We start from the raw sequence: 20341 nt of genomic DNA on the forward strand, positions 1-20341 counted from the left end.
AATCAGGCATCAAGGGCAACTAACACATTTTCTCCAAGTATTATTGAGTGGAGTGCATTTTACACTAGACTTTATTACATCTTTATAAAATATTATTATATTAGTCTTCAATATGTTCTTACAATTATTTTAAAAACGTAGGTTTTTTTTTAAACTGGAATAAAAAAATTTCAAAATAAGCACAACAGAAAAACAAAAAAGAAAAACTATTTTTGTAAATATATGACAAACCTTTAACATTTTATATAAACATATGTTTTTCTATCCTGCCTTCTTCAGAATTAACTTTAAAGGATTCAAAGCTTTACCTGAAATGATGCAACTTACTACTTATTTATCTCAGATATTTCCTTGTTTAATTCACTTTAATTATTTCATAGTTTTTTCTCATTTCATGATTTACTTTTTCATTCTTATTGACTCATGAGGTAGGAAGCCAAAGAATCAAATTTCATTAGAGAGGGTAACATTAAAGCCTCTGTAGTCAAATTTGGATCTAGAAATAAATTGCAACTAAGCCATTTCTGGCATTTGTGAACTAGTAGTAGTTACTTGGGCACCCTAGCCATCCAATTCTTGGTCTATTAGTACTATTCTTTATAATATAGGTAACATATATGAATATATACATTAAATGTCGAAGGATTTTATAGAGATGAGCTAATAACACCACTTAGCACGGCACTTGACACATTGTAATTACTCAATAATTAGTATATAATCATTAATGCTAAATCTCTATTAAATTCCTAATTTTTATATCTTAATGAAAAGTACACATAGGTTGAGTATGTGAGCAAAAGTACATCACTGTTAGACACAATTACATAAACATTAGATAAATACTGTGCATATGCTTACTGAGAGTTAAAATAATGAAAATGAAGCATGTTGGCTAAATACTTGAAATCCTTATCAGCCATGCAAATGTTAAGTGACAGTACAGTCATACAAATGGGGTACATCTCAAGGACACTGAATTATCAACAAGCATATGCATGAGCATTCACTAGTCCATGTGAATATAAGTTTTAAACCATAATTAATTTTCTCATAAGTGAGGAAAGTGATAACCCTGAGAGAAATATGGTTATAGGAACTGTGGCCTGGGGACAGGATGGGCCTTTTGTTATGCTAACCACTTTCTGATTCTTGATCTGGATGATCTACAAGTAGTAACAATGTATCAATTTGCAAAGATGAGTGATACATATTTTTAGTATTTGTATATGCTTCAGGAGAAAGTTTAGAAAAAATAATATGTGGTTTATTATATACAAAGCTAGTAGGAGTCAGCTTATTTCAGGCTTGGAACTGAGGAAAGACCCCATTGTGTTCTGATAGTCATTTGCAATACCTAAAATTTGGAGTCTTGTAAATATAAGCTACAAGCACCTTCAAAAATGAAACACATTAGTTCACTATGTCTAGAAAATATAGATAGATTTTAGGGAAAATACTTTGGTTATTTAAATTTTCTAGCAGAATTGCCTGGGAAACAAACAAAATGCACTTTTGATGACCAAAGGTTAGGGAATCTTGGGTTATAACAATGAAAGAAAGAAAGCTAGCAATAAATCACATTTTTTTTTTCATTTTTATTGTAAGAAATATTCTATAGTAATAAAAAGCCTGGTATCTTTTTATATAAATTAAATGATAGAATATTAACAGTACAATACAGTAGGAAATATAATTTTCTCAACTATACTGTATGTTGTATTTAATGAAAGAAGTTATTCTTAAGTGGCTCTCATGATGCTATGATATATTTATAGAGCCCCTGTCAATCTAGTGTTGTTTCCATAAAGTTCTTGGATACTTAAATTAGTTCTTCATTCACCGTACACAAGTGGGTCTATGAAGTAGCTAAAATAATTATTAGAGTAATTCAGTTTTTACATGCTCATATAAGCCATCCAGACAATCCAGACACTCAAGATAAATATCACATTCAAGAGAAATAATTACATGTGCAATACACTTCATTGTCAAAGTATTTCCTCCACAGACTTGAAGCACAAATTCTCCTTTCTCTGGAGAACTAAAACCTGGGTGCCAGATGATTTCACATTCCAAAGAGCAATATGGATCAACAATGCCTATAGAGAACAAGACAAAATAAGACAATGTATTTTCATTATTGATTTTTTGTAAACATTCAGAATAAGAGCTGGTTGTAAAAATGTAATGGCATCATAAAACAAATTAAAACTAAATTTGAATAATAGAGAAATTATAAGTGAGGCATTTTTAAATGAAGACAATCATAGAGGATTTAATTTAACCCAAAATATAAGTTGGTTTTCCAAGTATACCAAAATACATCAATGTATGAAAAAAATAACAAAAAATGTATTGTGGTAATAAACATTAGGGCTAGAGAAACACAGACAACAGAAAATCATTTGTGATCCTTGACAAAATTGCCTCTTCCAACTTTCCAATATTCTGCTTTCAGAAAAAATTAATATCAGAAATATTATTCATGACTTCAAAAGGAAATGATGGAAACAGTGCACGATGAGAGCGGAAGAGATGGGGGAGTCTGAGGCATCCCAAGAAAATAAAGGAAACTTTATTGTTCTGCATTTGAGTTTTGATATGAAGGACAGATGAGCTGGAACTTTGCAAGATGGCAAATTTAGGAGTGACATAAAAATGACCAAAGAAAATGATTAATTTATTAAAAAGAAAACAGCAAACAAAACCTGATGGGAAATTAAGTTTGAAGTTATTCCTTGGGATAAAAGAAGCTTCTGAAACATGGGGACACAGACCCTAAATGGAAGAAATGAATGACCCTTAAAATTTCTTGTTAGGATTAGTTTGATTTGCATTCAGTGTAAGGTCTTTTCTTCTTTAATCTTAAAAAATTATGACCAGGTGTGATGGCATACACCTTTAATCCCAGCACTTGGGAGACAGAGACAGGTGGATCTCTGTGAGTTCTAGGCCAACCTGGGATAGCCGGGACAGCCAGGGCTACAAAAAGAAATCCTGTCTTGAAAAAAAAAAAATAGAAGTGCTAACCTCTGATTTTGCAATGGCCATACAAATGAACACCAGTAAAGGGATGGGCATATGAGATTATCAGAAAGTACCAAGTGACATACTTTCAATATTCTTGGATGACAATACCTATTAACAGTAATTCATGAATGAAAGAGAGCTGGCTATAGACATGTTTATTGTCAAGATCACACTAGCTGTAAGCAAAAAAAAAAAAAAAAGTTCTGACATAGAGGAATAAAGAGATAGAAGTTTGTTCTAGAAAAAAAATTATCTCATTACAATTAAGAAAGCAAAAGATGGGAATGGCAGTGATGGAAAATAAAGAAGATTCAATGATACAAAAAAATTACATGAGATGATAAATAGAAAGGATTAGCAATTCTTATTGATGAACCGGTGTGGAGAGAATGTCTCCCTCCAATCAGCATAATTAAGTTCCTAAGAATTTTCTGCATGTCAGAGAAAGAAGTCATATGGATGGCTTAAATAAAGCTGGATTTTGTAGAGCAGGTACTGCTCATAATCAAGTTGTAAGAGTACTGAGATTTGCTGCAGGACTCTGTGCTTCTCAGGAGTCATTACTGAAAACTCAAAGGCTTGGTCAGAACCTACAGCCAGACAACAGATAGCTAATTTAAAATCGTCATAGCCCTGTTCGAAGGATTTGAGGGATTATGGATCATCTCTGAAATACATAAAAAAATATGTTCTCGTTCTTCTCTATTTCCTCAATAAGTGTCAGTATTACCAATATTACAGTTTAAAATACAGTTTTAAATGACTTACAGTCTTAAATGACTTAGAGCCCCTAAAACTGAATCTTGCCTTTAGTCTAAATACTATACAATCACTTTTTCCCTGAGTATGTAGCGTACTATCTTGCCTTGTAAACTTCTGAATTGTTAAGCCACATAGCTAACCAGGAACATATGGTATATCTTCATCTCTATCTCTTATTGTTTCTGAAAACAATAACCTCAACTGAACCTTAAAACATGATACTTATTTTCAAGTCATGTTTACATATATAAAAATAAATAGTTTACTTCTATGCTCTTACCGTAAGTACGTAGTAAATGCTCAATATATAATTAATGCCTGAATACATGAGTGAATGAATGAATTTCTAAATAAAAGAAACCAATTAAACTATTACCTTTGGCTGGACGAATAGTAAATGTAACTCCTCTCGGTGCACTTACTGGTCTCCATCCAAATTGGGCAGGGAGATTCAGATGATTATAGAGCTTAACGGTTCCCCGAAAACAACTTTTTAACAAGAAGGCTTGTGGTCTCAATACAATCACATTACTAGATAGCTCAAGACTTACAGGCAGGATGACAGCCATCACTAAGATATGCCCACCAGTTATGTTGTTAATTCTAAAGGTGAATGATCTGTAAGAAAGCAAAAAACCCCCAAATTTAACTAGTAGCACAGTACCTATGTATGATTACAGACTTGAGAAACATGTAAAATATATATGCTTTAAATTACCATACATGATTACTTCTGAAAATATTATGGTGGAAATTAGATTATCACTGAAATATATGAACATATAAGTGCACAAACTGTTGTCTATAATATATATTCTGTACTTTGGGACAAAACATATTCTATACTACAATTACTGAAGTAATTTAATACATATGATAAATGATTAGAGTAAGTAGAAACTGAGAGATAAACCTTACTTCCAAAATTTCCCATTGGTAGAAGATTCGAACACCATTGAAATATATGTACTAGATGTAGGTGGGATCACATATGAAAATTGTCTGGTTTTTTGAAGTTCTTCCAAATTAATATCAAACTGGAGCAATATATACATGGGCAGCATATTAACAATATGAAGTTGCTGAATATTTGTCGATTTCACACAAACATTACCAAAATTAAGGACAGATGGTCCTGAAATAATCAAAGTAAGTTATTAAGTAAAATTATTGCAAAGGTGTTCCTTCATTTTCTAAGTTTTCAAATGTTATTTTGGTAAGTTAAATTGTCCAAAAATAACACAAAACTATTTAGTATAATTTCACAAAATGATATCAGACATGAATAGCTCTACTTAACTAGCTGTTCAAAGTTTCAGACCTAGAAATTATTGCTTCATGTTCAATATGAAAATATTCTAGTATGGAAAATTTTATGGTAAAATAATCTAATAAAATTCCTATCATCACATTTATCTGAAAACTTTCACCAATGTCTACTTCTATATATACACTTATTTTAATCTCCAATATATAATTTATTAAAAAATAGCAATTTTCAATTCTGTGACTTATTTCCTAAAGGTTCCCTTTTAAATGGCAAAATATAATCTTAACATTATATATAATCTCATTTTTATTTTGAAACAAGATTTAACTATACAGCCAAGGCCAGCTTTGAAGTTATTATATTCCTGTTTGTGGATCTATTCTAGGTATGCATCACCCCATATTGTTTTCAATTTCCAATTTGAGTAGTTTGTCATAACAGATATAAAATATATTGACCACACTTAAGTATATAATTTTTTTGTTATTCTATTTTTAATATTGTGTTTTTATTATTTTTACTTATTTTATATGTACATTTATATATTACACATATATACAATAAACTACCTACAGCATGAAGAAACACAAAACAATCAGGAATTATATAAATGTTGCATTCTTAGTGTTTTGGCTATATATATTTGGCAGCCTTGAAGAAAACATATTTCTTATCTTATTGAGTCTAAAATTCTGAATGTAAATCTATATCTATCATATCACGTGTATATCAACTTAAAACATCTATCTAGACGTAAAAGCATCTTAACTCCTAGACAACTAAGCTTAATTGTAAAACTAAACTATTTCTTTAATACTGATACATATATAAGGGTTGTATACTGACCACTCCAAAATATTTTCTTGTACTTCATTACATTCATTACTTCTCAGTAGTCCCAAAATATTTCTCAGAAAATGTACATGTATTATTATACTATACTTAAGATTTCTTTCTAGAGTTTTTTTATTTTCACTTATTTTTATTTGGGTGTGTGTGTGTGTGTTGTATGCGTAACTGTGTATATAAAGGAGTCCGGGTGTGTCACAGCATGTGCATGCACGTCAGAGGGCAAACCAAAAGTTCTCTCAACTGTAAAGATTCTGAGAATCAACTTGAGATCACCAGGCTTAAGAGCAAGCATCTTTACTCACTGATCAGCACTTTCCGCAGTTTTACATGAACTGAATCATCTGGTACATAACAGATTTGGATGGATTCTTTTTCACAGTGAATTTTCTAGACATTCATACAATTTTTAAAATAAATAAATATTTCATTTTTTATATTAGTAGTATGATGTCTAGTTTCTACTGTCAACTTGACATAGTCTATAATCACCTTTAAAAAGTCTTAATAAATGACAGTTTGTCTAGACTAGGCTGGTCTGTGGGCATGTCTGTGGGGAAATATTTTTTTATTTTACTTATTTAATAACTTTACAGCCTGATTCCAGCCCCCCACCCTCCTTTCCTCTCAGCCATGCCCTTATACCTCTTTCCCCCCATTCCCTTCTCTCCTTCTTCTCAGAGAATGGGAGGCCCTTAAGGAGTATCAACTTATCCTGGCACTTCAAGTCACAGGAGAACTAAGTGTATCTTCTACTGAAGCCTGACAAAATATCTCAGCTAGGGAAAAGGGCTCCAAAGTCAGGCCACAGAGTCACTGACAGCCTCTACTCCCATTGTTAGAGGACCCACATGATGACCAGTCTACACATCTGCTATATGAGTATAGGGGGAGTCCAGGTCCAGCCCACGCATACTCTTTGGTTGGTGGTTCACTCTCGGAACCTCCATAGGCCTAGGTTAGTTTATTCTTTAAGTCTTCTTGTGATGTCCCTGATTTCTCAGGCTCCCTCTATTCTTCCTCCTCTTCCACAAAACTCCCTGAGCTCGGCCTATTGTTTGGCTGTGGGTCTCTGCATCTGTTTCCAGCAGCTGCTGGATGAAGCCTCTCAGAAGGCAGTTATGCTAGACTCATGTCTGCAAGTATAGAAGAGTATCATTAACAGTGACAGAGGTTGGCTCTCTCCCATACAGTAGGTCTTAAGTCAAGCCAGTCATTGGTTGGTCATTCCTACAATCTCTACTCCATCTTTATCCCTACACTTCTTGTAGGCAAGACAAATTAGAGGTCAAAGGTTTTATGGGTGGATTAGTGTCCCCCTCCCTCCACTGGAAGTCCTGCCTAGATTGAGAATTATCTTGATCACTTTAATTGCTATGGGAAGACCCAGCCCACTACGGTGGAACCATATATGGGTTTGAAGTTGTGGAATAAATAAGAGTAGAGAAAGTAAGCTGCGTGGTAAAGCATGTATTCATTTTTCTCTGCTCTTTATTGTGGGTAAGATGTGGCCAATTGTCTTGAGCTCCTGCTATCTTGATTTTTCCACAATAATGGACTGTATTCTGTAATTTTGAGTTAAAATAGATTTCTCCCCTAGGTTGGCTTTTCTCAAGGTATTATAATCACAACAACCAAAGCAAAACTAGAATATATTCCCTTTATGTATATGTATATCTTAATTGATAATTAATTTCTTATAATTAATATCTTAATTAATATTTAGTTTCTAATTATTAGCAATTTTCAAAAACAATTATACATATTAGATAGCAAATACTGATTTAATCATACAACTTCATTTCTTTTGGAAAAATATCTAGGAAGAGTATGGAAGAATATTTTTTTGATTTGTGTATGAATATAAAAGGAGCCAGCAAGCTATTTAAAACAGTTGTATTCATACTAAAAGCATGCAACATAAGAGTATCAGGTTCTTTGTGTTTTTGGAAAAATTTAAATGATGAGATGGTTTTGCTTCATGGTTTAACTCTAACCACTTACTAAATTTATAGTAGTATCTCATTTTGGTTTAATTTTGTATGTCCTTAAGAACTAACACTGTCTACTTTAATATGTGAGTATAACAACTGTGTATGTTATTTAATAAACTGCCCAAATTTTCAGCCTATTTATTGAAATTTAGTTGCGTTCAGTTAAAAGTAATTTATTGATAAACAATTTTAACAGTTTATTTTAGTCAATGGATCTTTATTATTCTCCTACCAGTATCTTTAATGGAAAAGTTTTGATTAATCTCTGAATTCTTACATGTTTTGTCAATTATGATTCTCAAAACTTTTCCAAAGTTAAGGATCTTTTCATACACACACACACACACACACACACACACACACAAAATATATGCCTCTGCTTATCACTACATATTTTATCCTATGGAACCATGTTTTATCTGTCTATATTTTAAAATAATAGTAAATAATGGTAACTAACATATGCATTACCTTATGCACTTGTCAGCTGTTGGGTAAGAAAATTAAAATGTCTACTATCAGCAATGTTCATGTATGCATTATCTTTTTAATTATAGCTACAATGTTGTACAATAGATCTTGATGACAAGAATAAGTCTAAACTGGGATTGGGGGTTGCTGCTAAGGCAATCTTTCTTGGTCTAAATCTAGGACTGTAATCAGTTAGCTGCCACCTGACCACAGAGCTACCACCTAAAATTGATCCTCATATGTTTTTACTTCTTGTAGAGTTTTACAACTTAGGAACTGAAGGACCAAGCTCTCACAATGACACATCTATCCAAGAACAGTTACACAGTTCCTCTTGTGTGGAAAAATAAACTGTGGTCTTTCAATTCTACCATTTTAATGAAATTTGTCTTTGAACATGGTGGACAATATAACATAAAATTGGGTGGGAAGGGATTTGAGTAGGATATGGATGGAACTGGTGGTAGATATGATCAAATATATTGTATAAAAATTAAAAATAAAATCAACACACATAGGCACAAACACTCACATACAAACAAAGACTGTAGTAGATTTATGAATAATCTTACCAACAATTACTTGATGAATTTGCTTTGGTGTCAAAACTTTGCTGCAGTCATGTTTTTCATAGTGAGTGGTTGGCTTTGATTTAAGTCCTTTGGTGATCTGTTTTTCAAAAATTATCATTTATTATTAATAAGAGCCATTTATAAAATTCTCATGACATAACAACAAAATTGAAAACTTTGCACATGCCTTTCTCTGTAGCGATTCTGTCTCCCGGGACGTTATTTTCTTCGTGCTTAGCAATCTTTTACCTCTAAGAGAAGACACTTTTAAAGATGAAGGTATGTCCTCTATTTCTGATTGAGATAGTGATGGTGACTTTATACCAGATGATGGCTGCATTCCTATATCTACTTCATTAAATGGAAATCTGCGTTCCCTATAAAAATAAATAAAATGATGATGATAATGAGTAATTGAGGAAAATTTGTTCAAAAAATATAGTAAGTGAAAATATCCTCTATGATGAACACTTATAGCCTTATCCATATCTATGTAACCGAACTGGAGTACTATTCAGCAATATGTTTTCTTCCACTAAGTGGCCTCCACTCTTCTTAAACACCTCAAAGAGGAAGTTATAGCCACTCCTAATCCTTTCTCACACTCCAAAGACATACCACAGTCACTGAGTGACTTGGAGCAAAGTGAAAAGTCTCTTTGGTTCAAGATAGAAACAATGATTGATGTCGTTTATGCTCAAAAGAATCTTGGCATCAGGCTGGGTACTTCATTTGAAATACATCAATATTCCCCTGATGTAAATACTCTAATTCCTATATCCTACACAGCTTTGTCTTGAGAATATGCTTTTAGTTAATGACATGCTATTTAGGATCTGCTTCTAGAATAAATTATCCAAGAAAACTCCCAATAAGAAGTTAGCAAAAGTTACTTCAGCTAAAATAGTTAAATAACTATTTTAACTATTTAAACATGTATTGAAATGCTACTAAAACAACTCAAAATAAAAAAACTAAGACATAAAGAAGCATATCTGATATTAACAAGATTAAAATATGAATCATAATAATCTATATAAATATCACAAAAGAGACATAAGATTTAAACAAGACAAAGACAGAGAAATGCAAATCCAAAAACCTTATTGGGAGTAACATATAGCCAAAACAGAAACTGGTATGGAAGAATTCAAAGCTCCAAAAACAAAGTAATGGCAAGGAAACTAAGAAAATATTCTTTTAACCCAAATACATTGTATACATGTCCCATTATACTTCATAAATATCTTCAGCTATTACACTGATTAAAACTTATAAAACAGTTTATGATGACAATGACAAATATCCTAATTTGATCATTATATTCATTATACTGTACTCCCCAAATTTATATAAACCAAATATTCAATTTAAGAAGAAAACCAAATCTGGTCTTAAGGCACACTGTCTGAAGAACTATCTTTACCTCTGTGCTTCTTTCTGTAGGCGTGCATTTCTTAAATTTCTAATATAGTCTGTGTAGTAATCTCGGTGCATTTTTTTTTCCAGTTTTTCCAAATCAGTGTATTCAAAATCAGGATCCAAATAATGATGCCTTGGCATCTTTGTGAAAATCGTTCTACAAGATAAAAAAAGATGTCATGCTAAAATACAGACAGAGATATACGCTCACCCACAGCCCCCTCACCTCCCCACAGACAATCTGTTCAATCAGTATATAGCAAGTACTTATTAGTCACTTTAAATGTCGGGGGCATGAAACGGTGAGTAGAACAAACTGTGTATCCTCTGATATACAAAGACATCACTGCATGTAGAACTACGGTGAGGGTAAGATATACTCATCTATACGTGTGTGTGTGTGTGTGTTTAATTATGACCAGAATTAGAAAAAATAGAACACCAATTTTTTTCACTAGACATATTACTGTTAAATTACATTATTACATTATACTGTTAGAGTCTAGGTACTCTTCCACTCTCAAGAAAACGACAATCATGGAAAAAGCCCTGTGGTCCTATGAAACAGACAACTGCTAAGAAACTTTGTTGTGCTGTGGCTTAACAGAACCTTTCACATTTAGTTGCAAAATAGGTTTATGATGATACTGAACTGTTGCCCCAATGCCAAGATAGAGGCTAGGCCAGAATAAATCATATGATATGAAACTTTCCTAACCCCTAAAACTCTCTAAAAAGCAAAAACACTCTTTTTTCTCTAGCTCTGAATGGTCTGTCTCTCCCATTAAGAAACCTGTCACAGCATACATAGTAGCTATGTCTTCTCACAGCTTCCCATTTCAAGTCCAGATCCTGGCTGCCAGTGGTCAGGAGGCTCTCTCTTCTAAAAAGTATAATTCTGAAGGGTAGTTTCCTGCCAGCTTCTTTATAGGAACTGCTGGAGGAGGGATTATTTTTGGTTGTCGTTCTAACAACTATTTTCTTAAACTAGAGTACATGAAACATCCATCAATAATAAGCTGATACAGAGAAAAACTCGTGAGACCTTTATATTACTTTATATGACATATCTACTCAACTGGTATCTTATTCTTCCTTTTTGACAATAATAAATTTCTAATAAACTAGAGTACAAATATTCATAGCTTCTGACTTTCATCTACCTCCATTATCCAAAACTTTTATCAAACATTGAAAAGCTTCCTCTATAATATTTATATATGTATATAAGTAAAATTAACTGAATATTAATTTTAAAATCTCCATGTTTCCCAAGATTCTCCAATGTTACATGATGACAACTTTAAATCTGGTGGAAATTTTACAGAATGATACAAAAAGAAGAGAAATGTTTAGTTATTCAAAGACAGTTTTTTATAGTTAAAGTTCTGTACTAATTATTGGACCCTTAACAATTTTTTTGAATCTGAAAATAATTTTTATATCTGAAGTTGTGTGGACTATAGTAAGGTGAAATGAAGTCCATAGAAAACAGTGAAAGAGTAAGCTCATGGAATGACAGATATTATTAATATATTAAAAACTTCTTTGTTTTTTACATTTTATTTGTTCACTTTACATCATAATTTTTTTTAATTTATTCATTTATTATGTATACAGTACTCTGCCCGCATGTACATCTGCAGGTCAGAAGAGGGCATTAGATCACATTATAGATGGTTGTGAGCCACCATGTAGTTGCTGGGAATTGAACTCAGGAACTCTGGAAGAACACTCAGTGCTCTTAACATCTGAGCCAACTCTCCAGCTTATCACACCCTTAAACAATAAACATACAGAATTTTCTCCGTGGTTTATACAATATTAATACACATAATCCAATATGCAATATACAGGAAACAGAACTTACTATGTAACTAAATAATTTCTCTCATCTCATTTATTTAGTCAAAACAACTTACTGAATGTCAGATAGTTCTATATGCTTATTGTGTTAGTTATTGCCGTTTTAGTAATATGAAAAACTTTTCATTGAGAGCAATAAATATAGCTTTTAAATAATTAGAAAATGCTTAGCTCATTTTTTTTAATTCTGGCAATTTTTATGATCTAATTAATAGAGAATTATAATCAGATTGTTAAAATTAGTTAAAACATTATAACTTTATATAAGCATATAGGTTTATGAAAGAGTCAAAAATGTTTTCGCTGGGCTTGGCAGCGCACGCCTTTAATCACTGTGAGTTCAAGGCCAGCCTGGTTTACAAAGTGAGTCCAGGAATAGTCAAGGCTACACAGAGAAACCCTGACTCAAAAAACCAAAAAAAAAAAAAGTCAAAAATGTTTCCAGAAGCCATCAACTCAGGGTACTAGAGCAGATGATATGAGCCAGAAGAAAACATACAACTACCTTTTCATAATACATAATTATTTCAAATGTCAGAATTGTTTTTATAGTTCTGTTTTTATGGTACTAGTCAAATAGAAACAAATAAAAGACAGATGTGAGTAAAATTTGGAAAATTAAAATGTTAAGGAAGTCAGTAAATATCATAGAATATTTTTCCTTGTAGATAATGAAAATGTGGAATGAAGAATCAAATGGAATCCAAGTGTGTTGGTGCACACCTTTAATCCCAGCCCTTGGGAGGCAGAGGCAGGCAGATCTCTGAGTTCGATGGCAACCTGGTCTACAAAGTGAGTCCAGGACAGCCAGTGCTGTTATACAGAGAAAACCTGTCTCAAAAAAAAAACAAAAAACAAAACAAAAAATGAATCAAATGGAAAAGTAAGAAAGACAAACATTATTGTAAAAGAGTGGGAGAAAAGATAGAGAGACCCAGACAGGACAAGATCTCCACATGAAGACCAACAGAGTCAACTAACCTAGGCTCATGGGGTCTCACAGAGACTGAAGCACTAGCCAAAGAGCAAGCATCGACTGGACCTAGGCCTTTTACACATATGTAACTGTTGGGCAGCTCAGGCTTTATGTTAGTCCCCTAACAAGTCTATTGGGGGTTTTCTCTGTCATGGAATCTGTTGCCTGCTTGTGGACCACTTTATCCTAGCTGGGCTACCTTGTTTGGCCTCAGAGGAAAAGTATACACTTAGTCTTGATGCAACTTGATATGCTGGGGTGTGACTTGGTGTAGGGGGACTCCCCTTTTCTGAGGAGAAGGGGAAGAAGAAAGCGGGAAGTGGGAAGGCGTGACTGGGAGGAGAGGGGTGATGGGGCTACGATTGGGTTGTAAAGTGATAAAAAATAATTTTTTAATTCAAGTGATTCAAGGACCACCCGAAGGTAAACTGACAACTAGAAAACATACAAGACTATTATTAAGTTAAGGTAGTCTATTGTTACATACAAGTTGGCAGAAAATAACCCTCCTTTACTCTTGAGTATAATAAAATCTTTTCTGGGATGAAGGCCAGAAAATCATGGATTTGTCACTTTTAACTTACTATTGGTAAACTAATAATTTATTTGAGGTTATAATGGATTTAAATTGACGTTTAAACACACCTTATGAACTTAACTAGTGGGGAGGAATCACTAGAGATGTGTTTATGAGGTGACAAAACAGGAGGATGATAAACATTAATTGGTTTCCTACAATTTAAGTTGTTTTATTCAGATAAATTCAAACTCACAATCATACTGAATAAATATAACTACTCTGGAGTCTAATTCCAATAGTGATTATTTCTATCATTTATTTATTGGTACTCATAATATACTTAAAATATTATTCTGTGTGCCATGTATTTCTTCACAAGCACACAGTAGAGGGTATAAAAAGTTAGGTAGGGCAAATATTGTAGCACTCAACAGCCATTGTACTCACTCCACATACAAAAAGGAGAACATAATTTCATTCTGATTATGGCCAACAGCAGTTTCGTTCCTTTTTTACCAGTAGAATCTTCATATTATCTTGGATATTATGTCTTTCGAATTTTAATTTATTAATATTACACATTACCTGAAATGTTCATGGTGGTCTCCACTCCTGATACTTGCAGCTCTATCATTAGGAAAGGCAATCATTGCATCCTTCTCTGACTCATCACTTGGGCGATGATTATGAAGGTCCGTCATGCCTGACCGGAGCATTGCGACTACAGGTGGACGATCATCCTTTTTTCCTGAATCTTGGATCACAAAGTGTCTCGTAGGATTACTGACTAAGGGGGATATACCTTTAATAAAATTGAATATTAAATCAGTATTTAGTACTTTGTGTTGTATGTTTCCAAAACCTAGCAAAGAATTATTTAATACACTAAACAATCCATGTGGTGGTTTGAGTAAGAATAGCCCTCATAGGCTCACAGATTTGAATGCATGGTTATTATGGAGTAGCACTACTTGACAGAGAATAGGAGGCATGGTTTTGTTGGAGTACATGTAGCCTTGTTGTATTACTGGGGATGGGCTTACAGGTTTCAAATGCTCATGTCAGACCCAGTGTCTCTCTTCCCACTACCTGCCAATCCACACATAGAATTCTCAGCTCCTTCTCCAGCACCATGTCTGCCAGTATGCCGCCACGCTCTGCACTATAATAATAATGGAATAAGCATCTGAAACTCTAAGCAAGCCCAGTTAAATACTTGCTTTTATATGAGTTTCTGTGGCTATGGCAATAGACCAAGAGAACAATAATGAAGACAATTGATTTTAACAAGTGCTAAATTCTCAAACAGATTGCGAAAATAGAAATGACTTAATATAATGCATGGGCCTATATTAAATCAATTTAGCAGAATAACACTTAAATGATAATAAAATGTATGCATAATAATAAGCATGCTAATTTGAAGATTTAAGTTGACCCATATGAAAGGCAAGTTTTTTTCTCTTTTAGGTTAAAGACAACTGTGTATCACCAAGTTCATGTGGTTCAATTAGTAAAAGATTATATATGACTAAACAAAACTGGAGTCCCAAGAAAATCTGGATGTAGTCAAACTAGTTTAAACTCCAGGAAAAAAATAGCATGGCAACCAACAAAATATTTGAGCACCTGTATAAGAAACCTTGAAATAGCAAAACAACATGTACTGGATATATGAAGAAAAATCTTTGGTAGTCACAGAGACCTACTTAATAATACTAGAATGTTAGGCCATGATATGTATTTGAACAGGCTTTTAGGTGACTTTAGTAGATGCTTTTAAAAGGTAGAATGCATTGTTTTGAACCTGTTTGATACACATAATCTTATATTAACAACAACACCAACATCAGAGTTGTGTGAAACTAGTGCAGTAACATACCAAGATTAATTTTCTCCCCAACTTTTTTAGTGTAAGCTTTGCAAGTACTGATGAATTCTAAATTTATATGATGAAATGGTTTCATTGACAAAGACTGTAAGCTTTCATCTACCACGGGTCCAATAATCTCGATCACTTGCTTCACTTTAAATACTCCAATTTGATGTGGAACAAATGAACATATCACATTCTAAAGAAAAAGCAAATTTAATTAATGTTCTAAAGTTAGGAAATTTTTTTTAAATCTTAAAATACAGGTTAATTTAATTTCAGGCAACATGATTTCATCATGGAAATTTTTACAGAATTTTAGGAAACATCCACAATAAACCATATTATATTCATTATTAGAAACTTAAGAAAGTAGAAATAAAATAGTACAGTATTTAAAAGACAATACATAAAAAATTTCCAAATCTATTTTGCACAAAAATAAATGACAAAATTTGCCAAAGTCAACTTTTGTTTTCTATTTAAAAATTTTCCAAGGCTAAAATAATTCAGTATATCAGGAATCTTGATAAATGTCTGAAAGTCCCCATGGCATTTTTCTTACTTTAGTCTCATTCTCTAAACTCAACTATGGTAGCTGTGACTACAATGAGCACTAATGTCCAACAAAGGTAGAGGTGTGGGTTTGAAGAACTCAAAAAGTCTCATTTCTCATATTATATTATAAGTTCTGCCTAGCAAGTGGCAGAAAATCTTGTAAGCATATTTTTATCTGATATAATTCAGAGTATCTTCTGTAGTAACAGTTTCCTGAGAGAGAAGGAGTAAAGGGGGGAGAGCGAATAACACATGAACATGATGTCCTTTTTCATTTAATGTTTAAAGAAGCTATTAGAAATTAAACAGCTAAATTACTAAGATATTAATAGTGTTTTAAACTTCTGATCTTGAAAGAGGAGCTAAATTTACACAGGTATAAAAAGAAAGAAACAAAAACAGAGACACTCTTGAGAAAGGGTTACTGGAAGTTCCCTGATGAGAAGCAGCTGCCTACAATTCTGCTGTAAAAGGAGAAGGTTCTAACCTCCATTTTAGGTATCTGCTTCTATAAACCTGATTGGCTGCATACAAGAATTTCTCATTATAAACATAGTCATATCGAACGTCTATGGCTTTTAGGCATATAAAGCACTTGATTAAAACACACCAATGATATATTGGTTTATAAATATTGCTAGAAACCTATAAATGCTATATAAACCTATGTATGATTGCTCAGACCTACAGAGACTTCTCTTTGTGCCAGCATGTAATAAATTCTTCTGACTCTCAGCTCAGTCTTTGGTATCTATATGAGAAAGATGATATCCCTGTTCCATTTTTCCCCATTTGTTTGTTTCGTATTTTTTTCAATAACAGCATCTTCCTGGTAACTGGGGCTTGATTGAGTACATACAACAAAGAAAATTATCTATGCAGAATTTGTCTAGAAAGTCATAAAATAATGTAAAACTAAACAAAGCCACAGTAAACTTTGCAATGATTTGATTTTCAGAATTTCAAAGTATATTACTTAAAATGTCAAGTTTTCACCAAAAAATTGTTTTACAATGAAGGAAACCGTAAAATGTAGCCAACACACCAGAAAGGCATCATAATAGGAAATGTCTGCAAGGATATTCAACTGCTGGACTTTCCAAACAGTTAAGGTACATCAACTATTATAAATATGCTAAAAGAATTGAAAAGAAGTCTGAAGAATAAAAGGAAGATAGCAGTGACTCACAAAAAGGATAATATCAATTACTGATGTTATTAAAGAAATAAATATTTCATAGAGTACAGCACTTTAAATTAAAAAAAAAAAACAAGAAGAGACTTGATACCCTATGAGCATATAAAGGGGGAGGAAGTCCCCCTCAGGAACAGTCATAGGGGAGGGGAATAAGGGGAAAATGGGAGGAAGGGAAGAAAGGGAGGATACAAGGGATGGGATAACCATTGAGATGTAATAAGAATAAATTAATAAAATAAAATTAAAATAAAAATAAATAAATAAACTACTAAAAAGATCTCAATAGTTGATGTGAACTGATACAAGAAATAATCAATGAACTTGAACACAAGATATTTGAGAATACCTAGAATACCTAGAAGAAACTATTAAAACTTAGGCAAAAAAAGGAGTGTTGTTGATAATAGCACAACTATGTCAAGGACTCCAACTCCTTAGACCTATTGGAAAGCCAAAGCCTTTCCCAAATCAGACTCAGGAATAGCAAAACCATGGTCCAAGTACAAGTGTTTACAAATGATTGACTAGCATATGCAAGAACTGTCAAGCACAGCTTTCTCCTATAGGGCGACTGCAACAGGAAATTACTAAGACATAGAAATCTCCTCCTGGGATTAGCTGAACCTACCTCCTCAATGCAGATGTATAAAATAAATATGCTGAGTTTCTGGGCTACTGTTAGTGACTCTCCACTAGAGTGCATGGCACACTTAATCTCAGATTTCTTTGGTATGTATGTCTGTGTGTCTATCCTTTGTTCATTCCCTCCTGCACACATCATATCAACACCAAATCTGTGAAGGTCACATTAATAAAAAAAACAACTACCAATGAATGATAACATGTTCCAAAGAACAGTTGAGAGAGGAAAGAGAAATATATATGAGACATTTAGAAAGTTCATTGAAAACATTAGCCTGTATACCAGTGAAACTCAACAAAACTCAGGATATATCAGAATGATAGACACATCAGAGTCAAACAGTCAAAAGCCAATGACAAGAAAGTCTTGAAAATATCAAGGAAAAAGTGACTCAAACCTTAAAAGAATTCGTGGAAAGCTCAAAAATTAGACTCATTAAGAATCTTAGACAGAGGAAGGCAGTGAAAAGAGATTCACCTACAGGGAAAAAAATTAGAAACTCAAAATCCTATAACTAGCAAAACTCTCAAACTAAACTATACGTGGTCTTTCCAAATAAACATCAAAGGAGAGAATGTATTCCTAGTAATGTTGCTTTAGAAAAGTACAAAAAGATTTCCTTCCACTGAAATAAAAGGATATTTTACAATTATACAAATTTCAAAAAATCAATTAAGAACAGATGTAGAAGAAACTATATATGTCAATATTTTTAAAATGTGAGTGTATTTTTATTTGCAGAGTTCTCTTACTGATTTGGTTTATAAAATCTGGAGAAAGGAAAGAAGTTAGCCATAAGTGTCAGAATATGAATGATAAGAAAATATTCTCTCTTCTCTTTCTCTCAGATAGATAGATAGAAGGAAAAAAAGAAAGAAAGAAAGAAAGAAAGGCAGACAGGGCATATATATGTATATATATGTATGTATATATATATATATATACATACATATATATGTGTTCTATCACTACAATATGGTGATTAAGCATAATGTGCTTAGTAATTGCTAAGAAAATTTTTAAATATTCCACGAAAATTAAGGGTAAGAGACTATCCTTGCCCTTGTTACTAAGGCATTTAAAATACTTCCACAAGAAAATATCTGTGTTTCCACACCATGGTCACTCTAATTTGGCTCCAGAATAAACTGTCTCTTACCGCATTTTAGTTGAGACCAATGTTTTCATGTCAACAGAACTCTCTCCCTTTCTTTCTCTCTCTCTCTCCATATATGTATGTGTATGTGTGTGTGTATATATGATGCAACAACAAAAGAGTACATTTCAGACCAATCTATATAACACTGTAATATAAGCTATAATAAGTTAAATTTATTAAAATTATTCTATTTCAATTATAAGGCAATGAAATTAGAGAAAATATGAGATGTGGGACATTCACAAATATGTGGAAATTGAGTAAAGCATTTTTAAACAACCAGTGTGTCAAAGAAGAAACTAAAGAAGAAATTTGAAGTTACTTTGAAATAAAACAACTAAACCACAAATGTATATAGCAAAAATTAATGCTTAATCTGGGTTTAGTGGCACATGCCTGTAATCCCAGCACTTAGGGAGGCAGAGGCAGGTAGAGTGCTATGAGTTCGAGGCTAGCCTCGTCTACAAAGCAAGTCCAGAACAACCAAGGCTACACAGAGAAACTCTGTTTTGAAAAAACAAATATTAATATTAATAATGATGATAATGCTTAAAATAAAATTACTGCCATAAGCTCCTATATTAAAGAAAGGCCATTACTCCATAACTTACGCTTCTTCAGTAGAAAAAACTGGATGAAGTATAAGCCCAAAGTAAGAAGAAAATAAAACAAAAAATATGAAAACCAACAAACGTGAAATTATGTTTTCAAATGTCAATGTTACATCAGTGGAAATTAGGAAAGAAATAAAGGAATATAAACAATAATATGACAACAAATATGATAACCTAGATGATGTGAGCAAATTCTAAGAAGGTCTGACTCAAAATACTAAAACAGCCTCTGGAAGAAAGAGAACATTTCAACAATTCTATAGCTCGTACAAAAACTAAGCTAACTTAAAAAAAAAAAAAAAAAAAAAAAACTGTGACAATGAAAATTCCTAAAGTTAGTGGATTTAATGAAGAATTCTACCAAGCACTGAAAGAAGAAATAACACCAATGTCTTACAAATTATTCTAAAAACTGAAGAGCAAAGAGTATGTTCTAATTCATTCTATCACAACAAAACCAAAAACATTTCAAGGTGTTATACCCCAGGTCCTCTTATGAACAGACACACAGACACACAGTCTCAGTCTCTCTCTCTCTCTCTCTCTCTCTCTCTCTCTCTC

General features: G+C 32.8%; 1 protein-coding gene across 1 annotated transcript in view; it reads right to left on the reverse strand.

The window, feature by feature from the left end:
* Cfap47 (cilia and flagella associated protein 47) overlaps positions 1–20341 on the reverse strand; it is a 242065-nt gene that overhangs the window by 199469 nt on the left and 22255 nt on the right. Inside the window, exons 9-16 of the mRNA XM_051142600.1 lie at positions 15618–15807; positions 14321–14537; positions 10378–10530; positions 9139–9328; positions 8952–9048; positions 4714–4930; positions 4172–4413; positions 1972–2102 (exon numbers count right to left, since the gene is read on the reverse strand). Of these exons, the coding sequence (XP_050998557.1) occupies positions 1972–2102; positions 4172–4413; positions 4714–4930; positions 8952–9048; positions 9139–9328; positions 10378–10530; positions 14321–14537; positions 15618–15807 (1437 nt within the window). The remainder of the gene's footprint in view (positions 1–1971; positions 2103–4171; positions 4414–4713; positions 4931–8951; positions 9049–9138; positions 9329–10377; positions 10531–14320; positions 14538–15617; positions 15808–20341) is intronic.

This window comes from Acomys russatus, chromosome X, assembly GCF_903995435.1.
Source record: "Acomys russatus chromosome X, mAcoRus1.1, whole genome shotgun sequence".
Lineage (NCBI taxonomy): Eukaryota > Metazoa > Chordata > Mammalia > Rodentia > Muridae > Acomys > Acomys russatus.